Source organism: Neoarius graeffei, chromosome 17 (genome assembly GCF_027579695.1).
Source record: "Neoarius graeffei isolate fNeoGra1 chromosome 17, fNeoGra1.pri, whole genome shotgun sequence".
In the NCBI taxonomy this organism is placed as follows: Eukaryota; Metazoa; Chordata; class Actinopteri; order Siluriformes; family Ariidae; genus Neoarius; species Neoarius graeffei.
In genome coordinates this window covers 49,026,226-49,052,019 of record NC_083585.1, presented here as the reverse complement: position 1 = coordinate 49,052,019, position 25,794 = coordinate 49,026,226, and the positions used below count along the sequence as shown (strand labels likewise).

The following is a 25,794-nucleotide window of genomic DNA, read 5'->3' as shown; positions in this document are numbered from 1 at the left end:
CGACAGCAGGACACAGCAGAGACTGGATGGACTTCAGGCCGAACCTCAAGCTCAGGGACAGATGCATCATCAGCACTAAAAGGCTGGTCTACCAGGACTAAAGAGTCATTGTGTTCACCAGGAAACTTGGGCAGTCCTGAAAGCTGCAGGTCCTGCCCAGGCTTTAAAACAACAGGCTTAGGTTTCGTGAACCACACAGTACCATGTTTATCCACATCCTCCGGTGATGCACCTGTGTGCTTAATGGACTCGAAAACCTCTTTCATCACAGGGTGTATGGTCAGCGTGTTAAGAAACCCGTCACCTGCCTGTTCACGACAAGAGTGGAACAACTTCACTGAGTGTGCCTACCAAAATGGCTATACCCTCTTTGGTCTGAGGGTCAGGACACACAAGAGCTAAAGTGTCCACCACCTGAGGCACACCAGTGACCGCTTCAGTGAACTCGAGCCTAAGAGGCAAATATCCATCATATGGGTATTTGTGAGAGTTCAAACCCCATATTTCCAGATTTTCCACTGGCTGCAGTGGCAAATGCTTCAAATATGCATTATAAAAGCTATGATACAAGATGGTGACCTGAGAACCACTATCAAGCAGAGCTTTAGCATAAATACCTTCTATCTGCACAGGCACCTCAGCCGAGGGCCCCACTAACCCAGACGGCAGTTGTGATTGGCTGACTTTGATTGGAGGTGAACAATGAGTGGAACGTGTTTTGTGTGATGGAGCTCTGTGCTGTTCCTTCACTGAGCTCCGGGGAAGTTTCCCTGCTGCGTGACCCTCTCAAGCAGCTTCTGATTCACTACCCTCTAGTTCTCAGGACGTGTGCACTCTCGCTTGGTGTGGCCGTCTTCTCCACACTTGTAACAAAAAATGGCAGGAAAAGAAGAGGATGCCGTAGACTTCGGCAGGTTCGAAGAAACAGCCCTTGTGGGAACAGCTGGGGCAGTGGTTTCTGTGCTGCGGTTTACACCAAACTGTGAGACTTGAGGATTTTCAGGAGCCACGGTAGTAACAGTCAAACGTTTAGTTACTAAAGACGTCAGCTCCTTGACCTCTTTCCTCAGACTGTCAACCTCAGACATCAGGGGAGTAACAGGCACATGAGGAAGAGCGACAGCAGCAGTCACAGGAACCTGGTGAAATGTAGATGAGGCCACAGAAACCTTTGCACTCTCCCTTGCACTTACCCAGTGCTCTTCCTCTCTCACATTTCGCATTAACTGTGAAAAAGAAGGCGGAGCTTGCAAAGTGTGCAGAAGTCACACACACAAAGCCACAATGTCAGTGGTGAGAGCACCCTTGAACAACTGCTCCAGACGTGCACGATTCAGGCCTGCAGCTTCAATCCCTCCTCTCAAAAGAGCACAGTGGAGAAGCTTGTCCAAGCGATACAAGAAAGCAGAAAGTTTCTCACCATCTTCTTGAAAAGTATGGCGAAATGATGCCATAAGGTCTGCCCCACTCTCAGTCGATCCATACGTAGTGTCAAGAGCGGTTAAGTAATCAGTAGGAGTAGCAGATGGGCTACTGACTTTCAAGAACCTTACTATATCCGCAGCAGGCCCGCGCAAACTCTCAACAATGCGCTGTCGCTTAGCAGCATCACTGCACTGCCACTCAGTAATCATCTGAGTAGCCTGCTCCATCCAGGCCTCATATTCTTCCTCGCCTGGGGGAACGGGCCATAAACCAGAGAACAGCCTCAGTTTTCTATAGCCAGGCACATCAACAGATGCCTGGTTACAGCGATCAACGAGCTGGCCTATGGCATTCACAAGATCCATGCTGACATCAGATTTAGGAGGCTGCATGCCCAAAACAGCCTTCACATCACCCATAGACTTGCCTTCATGCTGTAATAATGACAATAGCTTGGCTTCAAATCCATCACTTTCAAGAACAGGACTAGCAGGCAGCAAACTACTCATTACATGAACAGCCCATGGACCTGCCTCACCTACAATTCCCACTTCAGGAGGGACAGAGCTCTGATCCAACTCAGCAGAAGTCTCGACTAAAATGTACAGGTGCCTACCAGTCTTGTCGCCACGGCGACCTCGTATCCGGGTCCTACTCAGAACCTTGACTGTGCTGAGCACACGGCTAACCACATCAGTGGCCTCCCATGGCACTCTGCTAAGTAAAATGGCATGACACAACTCCACATTCTCCTCACGGCTCCACTCAACAGCCTGACTAAGGTCCATGTTAAAAAAACTGCCCAGCAAACAGCAATAACTAACGCAACACAAACACTAAGCGAAACACAGCGATCTACTTGTTCTGGTAAACAGGAAAATCCCAGCGGTGCCTCCAAAATGTAACCCCTTTTTAACAGGTGCTGATCACCCAGCACAGTAGGCTACAGGCTACTAAAGAGTTACCCTAAATCCCAATAAATAATGGCGCAACAGGGTCCTAAGTTCTCAGCGGTGGAGTGGTGAGCTGGCTGAGATTCCTGATACCATAAGTGTACGAGTATATAGAGAGAATAATAAGCACGAATCTAATAAATGATAAATTTAACAGCGCGGTGACTCCACTGCGAAAATACTACACTTACCTTTGAAGCTAGTGTATGGTGTATTTCCTCAGAATTTAAAATAAACAGTAGTTTGAGTGAAAGAACTAATAGCTAGTCTGCAGTGTGCATGTCAGAATGTTCAAATATAAAGAACCAATGAGCAGCCAATACCCCCAAGATATAATTATCTTGTCTCGTCTTCTTCCACTTATCCAGGACCGGGTCGCGGAGGCAGCAGTCTAAGCATGGAAGCCCAAACTTCCCTTTCCCCAGACACCTTGGCCAGCTCCTCGGGAAGAACACCGAGGCGTTCCCAGGCCAGCCGAGAGACATAGTCCCTCCAGCGTGTCCTGGGTCTTCCCCGGGGCCTCCTCCCGGGGGGACATGCCTGGAACACCTCCCCAGGGAGGCGTCCAGGAGGCATCCGAAAAAGATGCCCGAGCCACCTCAGCTGGTTCCTCTCGATGTGGAGGAGCAGCGGCTCTACTCCGAGCTCCTCCCGAGTGACTGTGCTTCTCACCCTATCTCTAAGGGAGCGCCCAGCCACCCTGCGAAGGAAACTCATTTCAGCCGCTTGTATCCGCGATCTTGTTCTGTCATTACCCAAAGCTCATGACCATAGGTGAGAGTCGGAACGTAGATCGACCGGTAAATTGAGAGCTTCGCCTTTTGGCTCAGCTCCTTCTTCACCACGACGGACCGGTAAAGCGACCGCATCACTGCGGAGGCTGCACCGATCCGCCTGTCGATCTCACGCTCCATCCTTCCCTCACTCGTGAACAAGATCCCGAGATACTTAAACTCCTCCACTTGAGGCAGGACTTCTCCACCAACCTGGAGAGGGCAAGCCACCCTTTTCCGGTCGAGAACCATGGCCTCGGACTTGGAGGTGCTGATTCTCATCCCAGCCGCTTCACACTCGACTGCAAACCGCCCCAGTGCATGCTGAAGGTCCTGGTTTGAAGAAGCCAACAGGACAACATCATCCGTAAAAAGCAGAGATGAAATCCTGTGGTTCCCAAACAGGATTCCTTCCGGCCCCTGGCTGCGCCTAGAAATTCTGTCCATAAAAATTATAAACAGAACTGGTGACAAAGGGCAGCCCTGACGGAGTCCAACATGCACTGGGAACAGGTCTGACTTACTGCCGGCAATGCGAACCAGACTCCTGCTCCGTTCGTACAGGGACCGGACAGCCCTTAGCAAAAAGCCCCGAACCCCATACTCCCGAAGCACCCCCCACAGAATACGACGGGGGACACGGTCGAATGCCTTCTCCAGATCCACAAAGCACATGTGGACTGGTTGGGCAAACTCCCATGAACCCTCGAGCACCCTATGAAGGGTATAGAGCTGGTCCAGTGTTCTGCGACCAGGACGAAAACCGCATTGTTCCTCCTGGATCCGAGGTTCGACTATTGGTCGAATTCTCCTCTCCAGTACCCTGGAGTAAACTTTCCCTGGGAGGCTGAGAAGTGTGATTCCCCTATAATTGGAGCACACTCTCCGGTCCCCTTTCTTAAAAAGAGGGACCACCACCCCAGTCTGCCACTCCAGAGGCACTGTCCCCGACCGCCACGCGATGTTGCAGAGGCGTGTCAACCAAGACAGCCCCATAACATCCAGAGACTTGAGATACTCAGGGCGGATCTCATCCACCCCCGGTGCCTTGCCACCGAGGAGCTTGCAAACCACCTCAGTGACTTCGGCTTGGGTAATGGACGAGTCCACCTCTGAGTCATCAGCCTCAGTCTCCTCAGTGGAAGACATGACGGTGGGATTGAGGAGATCCTCAAAGTATTCCTTCCACCGCCCGACAATGTCCCCAGTCGAGGTCAAGAGCTCCCCACCCGCACTGTAAACAGTGTTGGCAGAGTACTGCTTCCCCCTCCTGAGGCACCGGATGGTTTGCCAGAATTTCTTCGAGGCTGACCGATAGTCCTTCTCCATGGCCTCCCCGAACTCCTCCCAGTTCCGAGTTTTTGCCTCCGCAACTGCCCGAGCTGCAGCACGCCTGGCCTGCCGATACCCGTCGGCTGCCTCAGGAGTCCCGGAGGTCAACATGGCCCGATAGGACTCCTTCTTCAGCTTGACGGCATCCCTTACTTCCGGTGTCCACCACCGGGTTCGGGGATTGCCGCCACGACAGGCACCGGAGACCTTGCGGCCACAGCCCCGAACAGCTGCGTCCACAATGGAGGTAGAGAACATGGTCCACTCAGACTCAATGTCCCCCGCCTCCCTTGGAAGCTGGGAAAAGCTCTCCCGGAGGTGGGAGTTAAAGACCTCCCCAACAGAGTGCTCGGCCAGACGTTCCAGGCAGACCCTCACCATACGTTTGGGCCTGCCAGGTCTGTCCAGCTTCCTCCTCCGCCAGCGGATCCAACTCACCACCAGGTGGTGATCAGTTGACAACTCAGCCCCTCTCTTCACCCGAGTGTCCAAGACATAGGGTCGGAGATCAGATGACACGACTACAAAGTCGATCATCGACTTCCGACCTAAGGTGTCCTGGTGCCACGTGCACTTATGGACACCCCTATGCTCGAACATGGTGTTCGTTATGGACAAACTGTGACTAGCACAGAAGTCCAATAACAAAACACCACTCGGGTTCAGATCAGGGAGACCGTTCCTCCCAACCACGCCCCTCCAGGTGTCATTGTCGTCGCCCACGTGAGCATTGAAGTCCCCCAGTAGCACAATGGAGTCCCCAGTCTGAGCACCCCTCAGTACCTCTCCCAGGGACTCCAAGAAGGCCGGATACTCTATACTGCTATTTGGCCCGTAGGCACAAACAACAGCAAGAGCCCTCTCCCCAATCCGAAGGCGCAGAGAGGCGACCCTCTCGTTCACTGGGGTAAACTCCAACACATGGCGGCTGAGCTGGGGAGCTATAAGGAAGCCCACACCAGCCCGCCGCCGCTCACCACGGGCGACTTCAGAGAAGTGGAAAGTCCAGCCCCTCTCGAGGAGCTGGGTTCCAGAGCCCAAGCTGTGCATGGAGGTGAGCCCGACTATCTCTAGCCGGTACCTCTCAACCTCCCGCACAAGCTCAGGCTCCTTCCCCCCCAGCGAAGTGACATTCCATGTCCCAACAGCCAGCCGCTGTGTCCGGGGATCAGGTCGTCGAGGCCCCTGCCTTCGACTGCCACCCAATCCACACTGCACCAAACCCCTACTGCTACCTCTGTGGGTGGTGAACCCACAGGAGGTCGGGCCCACGTCACCTCTTCGGGCTGAGCCCGGCCGGGCCCCATGGGCAAAGGCCCGGCCACCAAGCGCTCGCATATGAGCCCCAACCCCGGGCCTGGCCCCGGCTGCATCCTACCGGGCGACGTCACGGTCCTGGATTTTTTTCTCCATAGGGGTTTTTTGGTGAACTGCTCTTGGTCTGGCCTGTCACCTAGGAGCTGTCTGCCTTGGGAAACCCTAACAGGGGCATAATGCCCCCGACAACATAGCTCCTAAGATCATTCAAGCACACAAACCCCTCCACCACAATAAGGTGGCAGTTCTAGGAGGGGAGATATAATAAATAAAATAAGATATAATTATTTTATTTATTAATAAGCAATAATAATAATAATAATAGGAGATATTATTTGATAATAAATGCTTCCCAAAGAAGCATGCAATGTAATCACCAATATGAATAAAATAGTAACACCTGCACAAGAAGAGCGGAAACAATTAGCCTACATCATAGAGATGTTAGATAGCACATCAACAGTGTGTATACAAGCAGTGCATAGTAAGAAAATAAAATTGGGTAAAGTATCAAAAGAAAAGAAGTGGAAAAGAAAAAAAACAAGCACGCAGTTGGGGCCCGTTGGTGCACAGGTGGCAGCTCTCTGAACTGCAGGCAGAACAGCAACTGCTACAATGCCCTTATAAAACGCTGGCTATCCAGGCGAGACCAGAGGAACGTGTGTGTGTCTCAGTGTTACACGGTCAGTGTCAGACGGATCAGGTTACAGATGTCAGTACAGTCACACAGCAGATGCTCCTGAGCAGAAGGCTAGCTACTGCTGTGGGTTAGCTCGCTCAAATAAGATGCTGCTCACTCCAAATCCCTCGGTAGCTGGCTGGGTCCCGGTCCCGTCACAGTGAGTCCCCAGGAACTGACGAAAGCGCTCCGGTGGGCCCAGCAACGGAGGGCAGATGTGTCCGCGAAAAAAAAACAGCGAGATCACTCACTGGAGTGACACCGGCGTCCCAGGTACACGTTATGGCCACAAGCAGGCCAAACTATAAAAATACTCTCTGCAAAATAAGTGCTGAAATAGAGCTCACAAACAACACAATCTCTCTCCTCTGCTGCAGGCGGGAACTCACTTGAGGTTTTTCTCTCGCAAAGTGATGGAACATTCAAAAAGCTCGCGAACTCGCGGGCATTAAACATATACCAATTACCATTGGCTGACAGCAAAATTCAAATAAAAATACAACGAGCAAATAAGTCTGATTGGTCCGAATGCACAGTACGTCACAACACATCAGAACAGTGAAAATATTCCAAACCACAAGGCATTATGGTAAATGGAGTTAATTACACAGAAAATAGGGCAATCCAATATAGAGTATAAACTACAGTGTTATTTTAGAGGACCTTACATAAAGCATCCATGTGCCTCTAAATTAATATTCAGAAAAAACAAATATTCTCAGAAAATATCTGTAAGTGCTAATTTCTGCACAAACCTTCAATTTCAATCTCATCCAGTGATTTTCCCTGCAGGCTGGAAAGATGTCCTTTCTCCATTGACAAAAGCAGCTTGGAAATCTTGGCCAGCTGTGTTGTGGGAACTGGCAATCTGTAGAATAAATGGTGAACACAGATGTCGTGACCCAGGAAATCTGCAACCTGGTCAAGTTCATTATTTTATTTTATTTTTTTTAAATTAAGGACTTGAGTGTGGCCACATATTTCCGAAGTTGTGTCGACCTCAGGTGCTCAGGGTGCTTTGCCCCACACTGGTTTGCATGAACATGCAAACAATCTTGTCCTCTGTAATTGGTCACTGATTTGGGTCTTGCAAACAGGAAGACATTTGTCTCACAAACACCGCACTCGGTCCTTTTACTGGTCAGTAGTGAGAGAGCATCCACCATGCTTGGGGTGAGCAGAACTGCAACCTTTCTTCCCCTTTTTCCCATGATTTCGACATGGCTGAAATAGTTGCAGAGTCTTTGTTCAGTCTTTGACAACCCCATGACAACATCTTCATGGAGCTTTGTGTTGTTTCTTTCATAAAAACTTCTGAGGCGCATTTCTGAAATTTCCCCAGCACATCTCCGATTGAACACAATGATTTGAGCAAGTGTAACTTTTGCAAGTTGAGCTTAGTTCTGAGCGGTGGCTTCCTCCTTCAAGTTGCAAAAGGCACTTTCTGCAGATTCCTCGAGGTACTGGTGAAGAATCTGAACATCTTCAGTGAAGGGTAATGTTGATGGCTTGTTGTACTTTGCATCGCTCCATGTGTTCAAGGCACTGTGAGACACCAACTCAGGCCACTTGGAACTGTACAATTTCTTGAATATATCAGTGGACTTGATCAGTTCTTCATCTTCTGCCATGAGGGCCCGACAATGGATGATGTCACAGATTTTGTGTAGTGTATGTCCTAATTTCAGTGCAAGGCTTGGTGTTGTGTAGGAATGTTTTTCCTCATCAAAACCTGAAACTTTCTTCACTGCTTGCACAACTCTCTGGAAGTTAGCAGGTTTAACAGCCTCTTCCACGTTATGAACTGAGAATTCTATGCGCAGACATAGCAACAAACGCCCAACTTCACAGAGCTTCTGTCACATGTATTCATACTTTGTAGGGTCTTGTCCATGTTTGTTGTACAGTGACTGGGCAAACTGAATAATAGAAGTCATTTCACACAACTGAAGCAACCTCATCCCGTTTCATGGCAGTGAGGAGCTTCCACACTCCACTTGAGATCTGATGACAGGATGCAGACTCTAGAGCAGCAGCCAAACCCAGTACTTTGGTTCTCCCAGGTTCTTTAGTCAAATCTTCATTTTCTGGCTTGCAGGGGCATCTGCGGACATGTCTCCAGACCTCTTTCCGAAGGTACATCCCTTGGCAGTGTATACAGTGAATAAACCTTCCTCCCACTGCTTTAGCCTTTGGTCTTCTCTTCACTTTCAGTGATCCTGTTCCACCTTGTAAAACTGCAGTGTTATGTTTAAAGTTTCCCTTATTCCTCATTTTCTCTAATATTTTACGCTCTTTTGAGCATTCAGGGAGTGTAAAAGCATGTACAATTTCAGCATGTGTAGTGTGTGTTTTCATGTGGCGGGAAATCTTACTTTGTGGCTTACCACAAATGTAACAGTAACTTTTATTAGTTGTCAGATATGCTGATTCTTGGTTGTTACACTCTGCTCGATCCTGTGGCTTTTCCTTTGATAACTTTTTGATAGAATTTGATGATTCTGATGTTTCAGCAGCATTGGAAAACATGTGATCAAGAGTTGTGCTTGTATCTGACCCATAAGATGTCCCATCATCTGGTTTTACTGGTTTTATGTGAATCTATTTAGCTTTCATCTGATGAGGCAGAAAGGGGATGCTTGCATCTGAATCTTCATTGTCCTCATTTTCTGATTCAGAGTCTGGTATGTAATCCTCATCAGACACATTCTGAAGATCATCTGATACTTGATCCAGTTCTGAATGTGATGCGCTATCCTGATCTGACAGAGGTTCATCCCCAGAACATTTAGAAAGCTGTTGCTCCTGAAATGTTGAGAAAACAAATTATTTTAGCCAGTGATGGACACCTTTTATAAACAGTTTAGAAATTCAAGAACCCTTAAGTGGATACTCACCTGTGACGGGTGGTGGAAGTTCTCATTTGTACTGTAATTCATCTGAGGCAGGATTTATGCCAGATGCCTGAACAAACTAACACATTTGAATATATTATTTTTAACTCTGTTGGTCTATTTAAGTTGGCAGTAATTTAGAATAAAAAAAACAGCAAAAAAATTCACTGTTTAAGAGATACATAATTGATGTGAATGTTTGCACAAGAGTAATTCAAAGGTAGATTCAGGAAAACCTCAAGCATGGCAACCTCACAGATCCCACTGTTAAGTTTTTAATGAATCTGTTTAATAGCAGTAGATTTTGTCCATCCTATTTATATTAAATAAGGTTAACAAAATATTGGGAACACACCCCAGTATACCAGTAGAGTTCAAGAGCCTCTAAAATGACCATTAAAATAAACAGACACCTCTGTCAAACAGATTCAATAAAAACTGTATTTTGATCCTCACAAAGGGAGGTTTATTACAGGCCTGTTCTGTTATACCTCAGTTTTAGTTAGGTGTACCTAATACATTGGCGAGTCAATGTGACACAACAATCCTTTTGGATTTGTGGAAATTTCATGAAATATGGAAATTAGATGGTGATGGTTACCAAATTGAATGCTGAACTATTAGTGAGATAAGACACATTTTGACCGGGCCCTGCACTAGTTGATGTAAATGGATTAGACAAAGTAATAAACACCTTAGTCCGGGAGCCATGGGGTCGGACCCGGAATTTTTGGTTAAAGGTTTTTTTTTTTTGCTTTATCTTATAGATTTGAGGTAGCTCTTCAAGATTTAAGAGGGTGCTGGTGATATCCCTTGGGCAATTTAATATATTAACCCTTTAATGCCCTATATGCCCAAATAATGGAAGAAAATACAAAAAAAATATCAGTGTAAATACTGATATTAAATGCACCAAGTTGGCTGTATCTGATAGGTATTCACATTTTTCTCTATATTTGTCATTCAAATACATCAAATGTGGATTAATTAACCCTTTCATAACTTTTCCAAATTAGCGATTTTTATACAAGTATTACATAAACTCTACAGTTAATACAAAATAATGATCAATATCTATGTAAGAACTATACAGCATGCAAAAGAACTATATACAGCATGCACACACACACACTAATGACCAATAACTATGTAAAAGAACTATATACAGCATGCATACACTCACACCAATGATCCACTATGTAAACGAACTATATACAGCATGTATACACTCACACCAGTGACCCACTATGTAAAAGAACTACAGCATGCAATAGAACTATATACAGCATGCATACACTCACACCAGTGATCCACTATGTAAAAGAACTACTGTATATACAGCATGAAATAGAAATATATACAGCATGCATATACATTCACACCAGTGATCCACTATGTAAAAGAACTATATACAGCATGCAATAGAACTATATACAGCATGCATATACACTCACACCAGTGATCCACTATGTAAAACTACAGTATGCAATATATCAAGCATGCAAAATGGCATATACAGCATGCGCGCACACACACAAGAATAGCAAAAGATACTGATTTTCAATTAACCAAATTGGCTGTACAGTATTCACGCTTTACTGTCATTCAAATTAGTCAAACGTGTAATTGACCCTTTCATAAATTTGCAAAATTAACAATTTTGATACAAGAACTACAGTACATAAAGCATGTACGTGCATGCATGCATACACACGCACACACATACACATGCACACACACTAATGAGCAATAATTATGTAAAATAATTACATACAGTATGCAAACACACACAAAACACAAAAACTATTTAAGGAAAGAACTAAGAGTTCAGATTAAAAAAAAAAACCCTCTAAACCCTTTGCCATTGCTTAGTGTCTGTAAAAATATGCTTATGTACTGGATGCCAGCTAGTACAGAGGAGAATGTTAAGTAAACCTTACTCCCCAACGTTTTAAAAGTCGTGCTAGTCAGTGGAAGAGCAGTGTGGTTTGGAGTGGGGGTGAATCGGGGACAATGCCCTGAATTTTACTAGGGAACCAGGAACATTACTATTTCAACAGTCAATATCGTAAAAATAAGCAATCTATTAGCTTAATGTATTAGCTTAAGGAAACCTTACTGCCCAACGTTTTAAAAGTCGTGCTAGTCAGTGGACCGGCTAGTGCACATGACTCTCAGTCCACAAGCAGTGTGGTTTGGAGTGGGGGTGAGGGTAAGGTTAACAGACTTTTGAGATGATAATCGGGGACAATGCCCTGAATTTTACTAGGGAACCAGGGACATTACTATTTCAACAGTCAATATCGTTAAAATAAGCAATCTATTAGCTTAATGTATTAGCTTAAAAAAATCAGTGACTAGCATTTACTAGGTGAGAGTTGGGTGTGCTAGCCAGTGTTGTGAAACTATGGGTCTAGTTCACTGGTGAGCAGTGAGTACATGTCACTGCTCTTTCATGATTACAGTCAAATAGTTTCTCTGCTTAGCTTATGCGTGCTGTGATCTTTTGGGGGCAGTGTGATTGACAGAGTTAGCAAGATAGCTACACAAGTTGGCTTGAATTAGCTAATTGTGTCCCTCATATGCCCCTGCAGAAGTAAACACAAGGATGACAATGGAGTGTATGCCTAATAATTTAAGGCTCGCATTAACAACCAAAGTAATAGAGTAATAAAGGGCTTTTTGGTATAAGCCCCGCCCCCAATTGCATGGCCACACCCCCAACCATGGCTGGAACCCCACCCCCAGGCCTTAAACTCATCCTATTATGTTAACAAACACAAAAATAAGTATGATATATAGACTTTGGTGAACATAAAGTGAAGAATGTCAAAATGTCAGAATTTAGGCTATGACTGCAGCACATCCAACAATAAAGGGCCAATATCCGGAACTGCCCAAGGGATATCACCGGGCACCCTCTCTTATCTTAATGAGTAGACCTTGGACAACAACAAACAGCAAAAAAAAAAACTTTAACCGACGAAGCCAGGTTCAGCCAAATTTGGGCCTTTGGCTCCCGGACTACCTGTCAGTATAACACAATACAGCACAATACAAATGCTGTCCTCTAAAATAATCACAGTTGAATCTCTCTAAAACTGTTTCAGCAAAAACACTAACCTTCATGAAAGATAATTTACTGCAGGACTGCTGTATTAGACTGCATTAGTTTTAGCTAGGTTTTGCTAATGAACTGCCAAATGAGTGTATATCCACCCATTGCCCTTAGCTGCACACTGTACAAATTCACTGAATATCTCACCTTTGTGGGCGGCACGGTGGCGTAGTGGTTAGCGCTGTCACCTCACAGCAAGAAGGTCCGGGTTCGAGCCCGTGGCCGGCGAGGGCCTTTCTGTGCAGAGTTTGCATGTTCTCCCCGTGTCCGCGTGGGTTTCCTCCGGGTGCTCCAGTTTCCCCCACAGTCCAAAGACATGCAGGTTAGGTTAACTGGTGACTCTAAATTGACTGTAGGTGTGAATGTGAGTGTGAATGGTTGTCTGTGTCTATGTGTCAGCCCTGTGATGCCCTGGCGACTTGTCCAGGGTGTACCCCGCCTTTCGCCCATAGTCAGCTGGGATAGGCCCCAGCTTGCCTGCGACCCTGTAGAACAGGATAAAGCGGCTAGAGATAATGAGATGAGAGATCTCACCTTTGCATTTATAGCCAAGCCACTTGAAGGACGATACAGGTCCTATGCACTTGTCCAAGGAGGATACTGTTGTGCACACAAGGTGATTTTGACACTGATGGCAAAATTTTATGGTAACATTAATTTTTTGTGAAACAGTTTTAGTGGCAGAATATTTCACATTTTGACATCTACACAGTCCTAGAAGAGCCAATACATTTCAATCCAATATCAATGTGACAAGCAATTTACCTTTCCACTGTTGACAACTGGATCCATTTCACTTGGACTAGTGAACTGATTCTGGTTATTTTCAGTTGTCATCTAAAATAAATAAGAGCAGACAATTTTAAAAAATACCACAGTGATTACTGTCTGTTTTATTTTAGATGTTGTTAAATCAAGAAAATAACTTTTCTAGATGCGGCAAGATAAGTTTTAAAATTCTATGAAGAATGTCTTAATCTGTTCGTTTTTCAGTTTCTGTTGTCAGACAACGGAATGAGTATAAAACAGTGACTCAAATGTGGCACAATAAGATGACATGTTAACCAGCAGTCACTTTCAAAAAAGATACAGAATGCATTGATGAAAATCTATCTTTCATGAGGATATACCTCTTCAAAATATTTGGAAATTTGTGGTCTCAGAACCTCTGGAACTTCAAATTTTGCCATAAGTATTGTCATTAGGCACCATGCATGCAGCCTGTTGCAGTTGCTCCGGCTCGTTTCGCATCTTTTTCTTACTTTTATGACTTTCTTCCTTTTTTCCCCCTCTGAAAGTACTGTAGTAACTTTTTGAAGCTGCGCCCTCTCTAAAGTTGGTCATAGAGAGAGTTTTTATTTACTTTTCATGTCGGAAGGTCTACTTCCACTTCCCATCGGATATGCTGCTCGCATTGTTTACTCCAGAGATCAGCTGATTGAGCTGAAGCTGGCTTTGGAACTAGACCCGCTGATCTCCCAGATTTGGAACTTGATTTACCTTTCCATCTCTGCTGAGGCGAATCTGGTTCCCCTCAGTCATCATCTGAAGCAAACCATGGAGGAAAGGAACAATAAATACACAGGCACTGGCAATGTACTACTCAAGAGTATATTTGAGGATTGAATGAACTAAGAATCCACCTTTTCACAAAAATGAGAGGAAAAGTTTGCTTTGATCCTCATTAGACAATTTAGTAAGACATAGAATGCAAAATGTTAAGGATAATCTATCTTTTATGAAGATATATCTACTAGTGACTGGGTCCCCAACCATCAGATGTAACATAATAACTTACTATATATATTAAACTAACATACAGATCAAATGCAGGGTGTCCAGGTATTCTTAAAAACTAAAGTAATGCCACCATCGACCTCACCAGGAAGAAGGTCCTAATTAACTGGTGTACCCTGCCTGTAGTCAGCTGGGATAGGCTCCAGCTTGCCTGTGACCCTGTAGAAGGATGAAGCGGCTAGAAATAATGAGATGAGACCTCCTAAGTCACATTTGGGTGGTTCGCTGCTTAATACACACACACACTCAGATGTTGCAGTGACCTACACTTTGAGAAGTATGTGATGAGGATGTCCTTCCATACCATTGTCCATATAAATCATATCACACTCAGGTAACCAAACACACACACTGAAACAACAGTATTGTCACTAATCTGCACATTGAATTTAATTTACCTTTCCAACTCTGCCAAGTGGACTAAGCACTGAACTTGTCTGAATCGGGTTCTCCTCAGCTGTCTGAATCGGGTTCTTCTCAGTCATCATCTGAAGCAAATAAACCATGGAGGAAAGGGACAATAAATACACAGGCACTGGCAATGTACCACTCAAGAGTATATTTGAGGATTGAATGAACTAAGAATCCACCTTTTCACAAAAATGAGAGGAAAAGTTTGCTTTGATCCCCATTAGACAATTTAGTAAGACATAGAATGCAAAATGTTAAGGATAATCTATCTTTTATGAAGATATATCTACTAGTGACTGGGTCCCCAACCATCAGATGTAACATAATAACTTACTATATATATTAAACTAACATACAGATCAAATGCAGGGTGTCCAGGTATTCTTAAAAACTAAAGTAATGCCACCGTCGACCTCACCAGGAAGAAGGTCCTAATTAACTGGTGTACCCCGCCTTTCGCCTGTAGTCAGCTGGGATAGGCTCCAGCTTGCCTGTGACCCTGTAGAAGGATGAAGCGGCTAGAGATAATGAGATGAGACCTCCTAAGTCACATTTGGGTGGTTTGCTACTTAATACACACACATACTCAGATATTGCAGTGACCTAGACTTTGAGAAGTATGTGATGAGGATGTCCTTCCATTACCATTGTCCATATAAATCATATCACACTCAGGTAACCAAACACACACACTGAAACAACAGTATTGTCATTAATCTGCACACTGAATTTAATTTACCTTTCCAACTCTGCCAAGTGGACTAAGCACTGAACTTGTCTGAATCCGGTTCCCCTCAGCTGCCTGAATCGGGTTCTCCTCAGTCATCTGAATCTGGTTCCCCTCAGCTGTCTGAATCTGGTCCTTCTCAGTCATCATCTGAAACAAATAAACCATGGAGGAAAGGGACAATAAATACACAGGCACTGGCAATGCACCACTTAAGAGTATATTTGAGGATTGAATAAATTAAGAATTCACCTTTTTACAAAAAATAGGAGAGGAAAGGTTTGCTTTGATCCTCATTAGATAATTTAGTAAGACACAGAATGCAAAATGTTAAGGATAATCTCTTTTATGAAGATGTACCTATGATGTCTACTAGTGACTAGGTCCCCAACCATCAGATGTAACATCATAACTTGCTATATATATTAAACTAACATACAGATCAAATGCAGGGTGTCCAGGTATTCTTAAAAACTAAAGTAATGCCACCATTGACCTCACCAGGAAGAAGGTCCTAATTAACTGTATGCACCTCCTAAGTCACATTTGGGTGGTTCGCTGCTTAATACACATACACACGTACTCAGATGTTGCAGTGACCTACACGTTGAGAAGTATGTGATGAGGATGTCCTTCCATACCATTGTCCATATAAATCATATCACACTCAGGTAACCAAACACACACACTGAAACAACAGTATTGTCACTAATCTGCACATTGAATTTAATTTACCTTTCCAACTCTGCCAAGTGGACCTGAACTTGTCTGAATCTGGTTCTCCTCAGCCGTCTGAATCCGGTTCCCCTCAGCCGTCATCTGAAGCAAATAAACCATGGAGGAGAGGGACAATAAATACACAGGCACTGGCAATGTACCACTTAAGAGTATATTTAAGGATTGAATAAACTAAAAATCCACCTTTTCACAAAAATTATGAGAGAAAAAGTTTGCTTTGAGCCTCATTAGATAATTTATTAAGATACAGAATGCAAAATATTGAGAATCTATCTTTTATGAAGATATACCTACTATATCTACTAGTGACTGGGTCCCCAACCATCAGATGTAACATAAGTTATTATACACATACCTCAAAATCTTCAGCTTTTGATGGGGAATTTTTGGTCTCAGAACCTTGCTGAGGCATTTCCTCATCAAGACCCTGCATTAAAGAAAAATAAGATATCATAAATATCTTGAAGACATGTTGTTCCCTGTGTAATATTATGTGGGGAAAAAAAAAAAAACACTGTTTTAGGCACTCAACAGGTCAAATGACCAGAGTCTGTTGACTATGAAAACTATAAGCTTGTAATTTTGACTTACTATACACAACTTACTATAGGTACATATTAAACTAACAGATCCAGTAGATGTAGTTCTACAGCCCACCAAACACATAATTTCTGTTTCATGCATGTGACAGTGCAGCTGCGTTTATCTTGTATGAAAATGTAACTTACTCTATCGAAGCCTTTTAGACAACCAGCTGATGCACCAGTAGATGTCTTTTTTTGCCGCCGACTTGCTGATACCTTCTGAGCACTCAAAGAAAGCTCTGATGTGTGTGGTACCTCTCCGTGTTGACCCTCTGTGGACATTCCTCCTGGTTTCTGACAAACATCAGGCCAATGACATTAAGTACAAATAAATCTAATATGAGAACTATCAATTCCACAAAGAAAACATCTGATCACCTTGCATCTCCATGGCCAGTCTGAGGCCCTGTCCACACGGCAACGGATTCAGGTGACTCCGATACAATTGCTTATCGTTTAGGCCTGGCGTCCACACGGCACCGGCGTTTTGGGTGCCCAAAGCGCAATCTTTTTGAGAACGGGTTCCAGAGTGGAAAGATCTGGCAACGTTGCCGTTGTGAAGTCGTCTGGATGAGTAGAACGGATTTGTTTACGATGACGTCACAACCACATGACTGTGAGTGCTTCATGCCAGGTAGAAGTGTAACGAACTCGATGCGAGTTGTCAACAAATCCTATAACTTGGTTCATGAAACGCGCTTACAAAATATTTTCACTGTGAATATTTATTGTGTAATGGTGCAAAGTGAGAGAGAGAGAGAGAGAGAGAGAGAGAGAGAGACTCTGCCCTTAGGGCAGAGTCAATCCCGCCAGCAAAAATAGGGAAAAAAAAGGAGCGATCTCACCTCTTCAGATGTAGGTTTAAGTCCTACAATACATTCCTCAAAAAGGGCGTAGAAGAAATTAATCCATCAACGTGTATCATTCAATTTATTCCGGACCATTAAAGACGCCGCCTTCCGCGTAGAATCATACGTCATCCTCGTCGCCAAATTGGATAGGTCAAAGTGGAGAATAAAGATTCATGTGCTGCGTTTAACTGTACCAACAGGTTTACCGTCCAAACGAGATCATATGGGATTACCTTTCACAGGTGAGAAACAACAAATTAATCCATCAACGTGTATGATTCAATTTATTCCGGACCATTAAAGACGCCGCCTTCCGCGTAGAATCATAGGTCATCCTCGCCGCCATTTTGGAGAGGTCAAAGCGGAGAATAAAGATTAGCTGCGTTTAACTGTACCAACAGGTTTGCCATCCAAACAAGATCACATGGGATTACCTTTCACAGGTGAGACTGGAAAAATACTTTTCATTGTATTTGGTCATTATAATGTAATTTTACAAACAGATTTTCCTGACTTTGTGGCTAATATGAAGTCTCGCGCATAATAGTTTATGCGCATGCGTCCTTACTTCTTCTATTGTTCTGGTGTCTCCGTAATTATAGGTGATCTCCTCCCCTGGACTTATGTCTCTTACAGCAAATAGACACAGATGGGGCTTCCCTACCACTGTCAAGTACTTCATCTTGGCATTAGGGTTTATATGGTCATCATTAACAAGTCTTCCAAGAGACCCATCCTCACTGGCTGCATCAACACTACAAAAGCACAAGTAACACATAGTTAGGCAGTATTAATTAGCCTAAATTAAGAGCCTTCTGTCAACAACACTTGTATTTTCAGTAAATCAAGAGCAACATGTCATTTAATTCTAATTGGATGAAATAATGACGTAAAACACACCGCCACAGTGTCCCATTAAATTGGAACTTGAACATGAACACCTTAAGGCAGTCATGGTATATACTCCGTCTCCTCTCGCTTGTCTGCTTGCTTATTAGTTCACCTCGATACTCCAACAGGAAGTCACCTTTTGCAAATGGAGCAGTAGTGAAGATGCCACGACCTAGTTAACACACACAACAAATAACTCACAAAAAGTAAGGTGACATATTTAAAGTTTAGTCATGAATGAAAAAATCAGAGGATTCAACTGACCTTTGAAGGCATTAATGTATTTTACATTGAGTCCCACTTTGTTCCTTCCATTGCTCACATAAAATTTTGCATCTTCTTTTGGATTAATGCGTCTTCGCCTTTGCATGTTTTCCTGGCATGTGACAAAACCATTTATTACCAACGTAAATGACTGTCATTATTATTAAGTTCATTTGTAAGACAAAGATCATCAGAACACAAAAGGATTATAGCTTTTAAACATAGTTACAGTATCTACAAGGAACATCTGGACAGAAGCCAGATGATGTGCTCATAACTGTATTATTCATATTTGATTTAACACTGGGCGCGGCATGGTGGTGTAGTGGTTAGCGCTGTCGCCTCACAGCAAGAAGGTCCAGGTTCAAGCCCCGTGGCCAGCGAGGGCCTTTCTGTGCAGAGTTTGCATGTTCTCCCCGTGTCCGTGTGGGTTTCCTCCGGGTGCTCCGGTTTCCCCCACAGTCCAAAGACATGCAGATTAGGTTAACTGGTGACTCTAAATTGACCGTAGGTGTGAATGTGAGTGTGAATGGTTGTCTGTGTCTATGGCTACGTTTACATTACGTCGAATCAGCGGATCATCAGATTAACGTTCTTAAAACGATTCGCGTTTACACTAAAACCGTTAGCCGTGCACACAGCAACGCCAATACGCGGATACGCTAATCACATGACTTTAGACGGCGCGTAACATGATCCCAGTGCATTTCAGATGGCGCGTAACATGATCCCAGTGCATTTAGGGCATGCGCAAGGCTCACCACTTGCAAGTAGAAGGATGGCAAGCCGCGCAAGGCTTACCACTTGCAAGTAGAAGGATGGCAAGCCTAATACACGGATACGCTCGGCTCCGCAGGCATCCTGCGCTCCAAATCACTCCGCCCTGAACAGCGAGTGCCCTCTGGAGGGTGCGCACTCCGGCCCTGCGCAGCTCACACAGCGCGCGAGTGAAGTGAACGAGCCACGATTCGGGACTGAGCCGCTGTGTGTGTGATCCCAGCGCATATCACTTACTACTTGCAAGTGGAAGGATGGCAAGCCTAAAGACAATCATAACTACACAATGGGCAGTATTTGCATCAGTATTTTCATACTTTTATACTCTTTAATGAAAGGTGATACAAGGCGGAAGTCCGCGCCATTTTTCAGCAGTCGCGTCACATGACCAACGCCAGCGAATCAGGAAGGTGGATGTCACAGTGACGTTGTCCAATGAGACGCCAGCTAGAGCTCAGCACAGCGTATTCGCATATTCTGAATGTTTACACAGCACCGGAGCTGACACGATCTGGATTGAATACGTGGACGCTGGCGGATTCCCGTTTTCTGGCGTTTCCAGGGGGTTTAATGTAAACGGACAGTGCATCCGCGAAGAAAACGAGACAGATACGGTCTAATGTAAACGTAGCCTATGTGTCAGCCCTGTGATGACCTGGCGACTTGTCCAGGGTGTACCCCGCCTTTCACCCGTAGTCAGCTGGGATAGGCTCCAGCTTGCTTGCGACCCTGTAGAACAGGATAAAGCGGCTAGAGATGACGATATGAGATGAGATTTAACACTGTGTAACAAAAAAAAAGCATGCTCACAATTCTGCCCCTGTCCTCAGTTAATACAGTTTACAGACTTGTGTAAGCAGATAATGAACACTATGCATTATACCAGATACCTGCAGCATTGTTTCTCCTTACTTTTATGTTGATAGGTTTATAATACCAATTAATATCAGGCAAATAACCTCTGTGGAACAGGCTGTCATCTTAGTTAGTTAGTTATGTACACTAGCACACCTACAAAAAGATCTTATTGATGACATTTAGGAAATTGCATGAATGCATCAAAGTTGCACACTGGTATTAATGTTATCCTTTCCAACCTGTGTCACTAAAACAGTTGTGCATCTTTATATGGAAATCTACATCGACTACACCATAGTACTTAATATACTGTGTATACTTGGTATACACAGGCCACTTGATATCATTTATAAAACCTGTAAACTACAGGTGTAAATCATCTTGCTTCAATTTTTCTTAGACTTAGCCTAGCTAGCTTATCACAAGCAAGAAAACTAGCTGTGCTATATTATATTTCTTTTCTTATCATTTTTCTTTTTCAATCTAGAAAACCAAACCTGAGCTGCGCAGTAATATTGCCTCTGTTGCCTTCTCTACCTGCTGTCCTCTTAACAGCCAGGAGCGTAATAGTGCAGCACATTAGTGTAAGAATCGTTCACTTTGTGATACAAGCATGAAATTTGGCACAAATCTTCTTCTAGACCTATTTTACCCAAAAAGCCTAATAGCCACGCAAAAAAAAAAAAAAAAACAATATGGCCACCATTTTCCAAGATGGCCACCCTTCTATGTGTTTTTTGTCTCTATTATGATTGGATAATCCATTTTTAATTATCTTGGTGTCTAAAAATAGGTTTTTGAGTATGGGAAATTCAGTTCTGCATTTAAAAATTCTAAATTGTGGTATATTATGAAGATAAAAAAAACAAATGAATTGCATAAATAGTGTATTTTGGCACTGAATTTGACACGATATCGGGCTAGGTGGTAGAGTATTGTCTTGGAATGGCAAATTGCATAGATTGCAACTAAAATGAATCATCACATTTGCAGGCACACAGCTGTGTACATCTAAGGCCAAAGCGGTAGCATTTGCACCTTCCAAAGCATTCAGTCTTGCACCTGCATTTTGCCGACTGTTGACAGCTCTGGGCTATTGGTGGGAGTGTTGTCCAAACTATTTTCCAAATTTCACCTTCTTTTCGCCAACCCCAGTTGGCTGGGCTCTCTGTATGCATTTGACATAAAGTTGCTTGGGCCCAGATGCAGGCAGCTTGATAAGTGGCACGCTTCGCATGCTGTACAAGGGACGCCCTTGTGGGTGGAAAGGCATCATAAGACCGTTGCTTCCGGGCAAACATGTCAAGTCTTGCATCAACCCCATCAGCAGTGCTGTTCTTGTTGTACATAGTGATGACAAATTTCTCAAGCATGCTGAGATCTGCATCATCTGTTACTGGTGGATACTGGCTGAGTTTCTGAAAGACATGAGACACTTCAGGGCATACCTCCCAGGTTTTCCATGCAGTCTTTTTACCTTTGCCATGAAAGGCTGACGCAACATCACATCACATCACATCACGAGAAGTTTACCATCACTCAGGTTACGAGCACATTTACTGAGTCTGTCATTCAGCTGCATGGTCATTGCCTGCCGTAGTTCAGACACAGGTTTCATCTTTTCACAAAGGAAACACTGCTGCACTTCAAGGGTAGTTCTTCACATTTTTGAGTGTCCCTCATCAGGGTCATTCTGGACGCCTGCTGCCCTTTTTCTTGCATGCTCAAGCTTGCTGTGACTGAACAACAAACGGCAGCTTTGGTGATATTTTGGATTATTCCTTCGCAGTGTGTCTTCAGTACCACCTCCATCATCCAATCGTGACACGTCTAACCTGATTGGCAGCTGATTAATTGCTTGAAAGAGTGGTAAATGTGTGGCAATCATAGAATAACCATCAAGACTGCAAGGATAATGCGTTGGAGGAGTTTTCAATTCTTCCTTTTGATCTGTCTGACAAAGACAACATTTTGTCCAGTCAGTTTGAGATACACCACTCAGCAGATTGGAAGTGGACATTTTGTGCCATGGTGTAGGCCGAGGGGCTATCCTTTTACCACCCAACCGTAAAAAAACTGTGAAAATACCTAAGCACATTGAAGTATGGGATACACCTATGTAGGTTCAAACATCAGTGCTCTACACCTAGCCCGATCTTTCATCCAGTGCCATTTAAGTCCCGTGCGATCTGTACACCATCTGGGTAATTAAAGCCCCATTACCCTTGGCTTGGCTATCCCGCGCTGGCACATCTTGTCAATTCAGGTACAGCTATCTAACTACAATACTACAACTATCTAGACTAGGCCTACTAGTTGGTGTATACAGTTAGGTCCATAAATATTTGGACAGAGACAACATTTTTTCTAATTTTGGTTCTGTACATTACCACAATGAATTTTGAACAAAACAATTCAGATGCAGTTGAAATTCAGACTTTCAGCTTTAATTCAGTGGGTTGAACAAAATGATTGCATAAAAATGTGAGGAACTAAAGCATTTTTTAAACACAATCCCTTCATTTCAGGGGCTCAAAAGTAATTGGACAAATTAAATAATTGTAAATAAAATGTTCATTTCTAATACTTGGTTGAAAACCCTTTGTTGGCAAAGACTGCCTGAAGTCTTGAACTCATGGACATCACCAGACGCTGTGTTTCCTCCTTTTTAATGCTCTGCCAGGCCTTTACTGCAGTGGTTTTCAGTTGCTGTTTGTTTGTGGGCCTTTCTGTCTGAAGTTTAGTCTTTAACAAGTGAAATGCATGCTCAATTGGGTTGAGATCAGGTGACTGACTTAGCCATTCAAGAATATTCCACTTCTTTGCTTTAATAAACTCCTGGGTTGCTTTGGCTTTATGTTTTGGGTCATTGTCCATCTGTATTATGAAATGCCGACCAATCAGTTTGGCTGCATTTGGCTGGATTTGAGCACACAGTATGTCTCTGAATACCTCAGAATTCCTCCGGCTGCTTCTGTCCTGTGTCACATCATCAATAAACACTAGTGACCCAGTGCCACTGGCAGCCATGCATGCCCAAGCCATCACACTGCCTCCGCCGTGTTTTACAGATGATGTGGTATGCTTTGGATCATGAGCTGTACCACGCCTTCGCCATACTTTTTTCTTTCCATCATTCTGGTAGAGGTTGATCTTGGTTTCATCTGTCCAAAGAATGTTCTTCCAGAACTGTGCTGGCTTTTTTAGATGCTTTTTTAGCAAAGTCCAATCTAGCCTTTTTATTCTTGAGGCTTATGAGTGGCTTGCACCATGCAGTGAACCCTCTGTATTTACTTTCATGCAGTCTTCTCTTTATGGTAGATTTGGATATTGATACACCTACCTCCTGGAGAGTGTTGTTCACTTGGTTGGCTGTTCTGAAGGGGTTTCTTTTCACCATGGAAATTATTCTGCGATCATCCACCACTGTTGTCTTCTGTGGGCGTCCAGGTCTTTTTGCGTTGATGAGTTCACCAGTGCTTTCTCTTTCTCAGGATGTACCAAACTGTAGATTTTGCCACTCCTAATATTGTAGCAATTTCTCGGATGGGTTTTTTTCTGTTTTCGCAGCTTAAGGATGGCTTGTTTCACCTGCATGGAGAGCTCCTTTGACTGCATGTTTTCTTCACAGCAAAATCTTCCAAATGCAAGCACCACACCTCAAATCAACTCCAGGCCTTTTATCTGCTTAATTGAGAATGACATAACGAAAGAATTGCCCACACCTGTCCATGAAATAGCCTTTGAGTCAATTGTCCAATTACTTTTGGTCCCTTTAAAAATGGGGTGGCACAGGTTAAGGAGCTGAAACTCCTAAACCCTTCATCCAATGTTAATATGGATACCCTCAAATGAAAGCTGAAAGTCTGGACTTTATGTCCATATCCATTATATAACTATAACTTGAATAGGTTTCAGTAAACAGGTAAAAAAACAAAATTTGTGTCAGTGTCCAAATATATATGGACCTAACTGTATACAGGGCTGATTAGATAGCATTTGGGACACTAAACTATACTGTAACTACAGTGAGTCCTACAGTTGGTACACTACAACTAGTGAGTATAGTACTTAGCTGACACTGAACCCCATGCTGTCTCACAGCAATGATGTCACCAGTGTGCCCTGGTTGTGCTTTGACATCACTCTCTTATAAAAAGAACATCAATTGAGATTGATTACAATATTTTTACGTGGATAAAGATCATTTGGACCTTGGACTGTTACTACTTTTTAAAATCGTGTTTCTAATCAACTTATGATGGAAACTGAGAATTTGAGTTTAAAATACCTGTCGTCTTGGATTTGCTTTGGCACTAATGAATGTGTCATGCCAAATTGTATATAATGTGATGCCCAGAACATCACAATATGTCCATACACTCAATTTCTACACTGAAAACCTTTACTTTCCATTTAATATGGCGGCCATCTTTAAAAAGGGCCGCCATCTTGGATTTTCAGGTGGCTAAAGGGCTTTTCTAAAAAAGTGGGTCCTAATCATTGTTCATGCCAAATTTGTGCTTGTATCACAAAGTGAACGATTCTTCTGGAATATTGACTTAATCTGATGCACTATAAGTCTCCAGGTGTACGGCTTAACGAGCCAGGCCTCGCCTCTCATACACTCTGCCTCATCTCCTCGGTCTAAACTGCGGCAGGTGCCGCTGGCTCTCCGACCGAATGATAACACTTCATTTACAACAATAAGTTGCTGTTACTTGCAAAAACAATTGCTCAAGCAAAAAGCTACTACATTTATAAACATATAAGTTTATTTCAATTATTATTGTTTATTTCAATTATTCTTTTTTTAATTTACTGCACTGCCTGTTTGCACCATGGGTCAGAGAGGACAGAAATTTCATCTGTGCTGTATGTTGAGCATGTATAGCATATTTGACAATAAACTTGACTTGACTTACCTGTGCATGTTAATCATCCAGCGAAACATTAAGTCCTTTAATGATGATGTCTGGGCGGAGGTCCACGTGCAGCCCAGTGGGTACTGCCCACATTCGAAAACTAACCAATCACAACAAAGCCCGCCAAAAACACCCCGTGTGTATCAGAAATGTGTATGAAAGTGCAATTCAGCCATGGCCACTAGGGTCCACTGTGTTATACACTGGGATACACTCAAAAATCAGGTTAGCAGTAAAAAGGGACTTTCAGAGAAAAAACAGAATCTATGCTATTTAGACACTGCTGAATCCGAATTCGCTCTTTGAATTACGTGGACATCGGCATGGTTCTCGTAATCCCCTCAGGTCCACATAGAGTCGGTATGTAGTCAGGTGTAAAGTCCAGCCAAACCATAAAAAACAATGCACGCGTGCGCGCACACACACACGCGCACACACACACACAGAGTGATGGGTTTCTCAGCTCTTTCTCTGTGGTTA

At 43.7% G+C, this 25,794-nt stretch overlaps 1 protein-coding gene across 1 annotated transcript; it reads right to left on the bottom strand.

The window, feature by feature from the left end:
• Window positions 1-1,265: 1,265 nt before the first annotated feature.
• On the bottom strand, window positions 1,266-2,213 carry LOC132901187 (paraneoplastic antigen Ma1 homolog). The gene has a single exon (XM_060943528.1). It carries the CDS (start codon window positions 2,211-2,213, stop codon window positions 1,266-1,268), a length of 948 nt encoding a protein of 315 aa, XP_060799511.1.
• Between the last annotated feature and the right edge of the window lie 23,581 nt (window positions 2,214-25,794).

Coding starts and splice junctions, on each gene's coding strand:
- LOC132901187 (XM_060943528.1), bottom strand. CDS start 2,213: ATGGACCTTAGTCAGGCTGTTGAGTGGAGCCGTGAGGAGAATGTGGAG.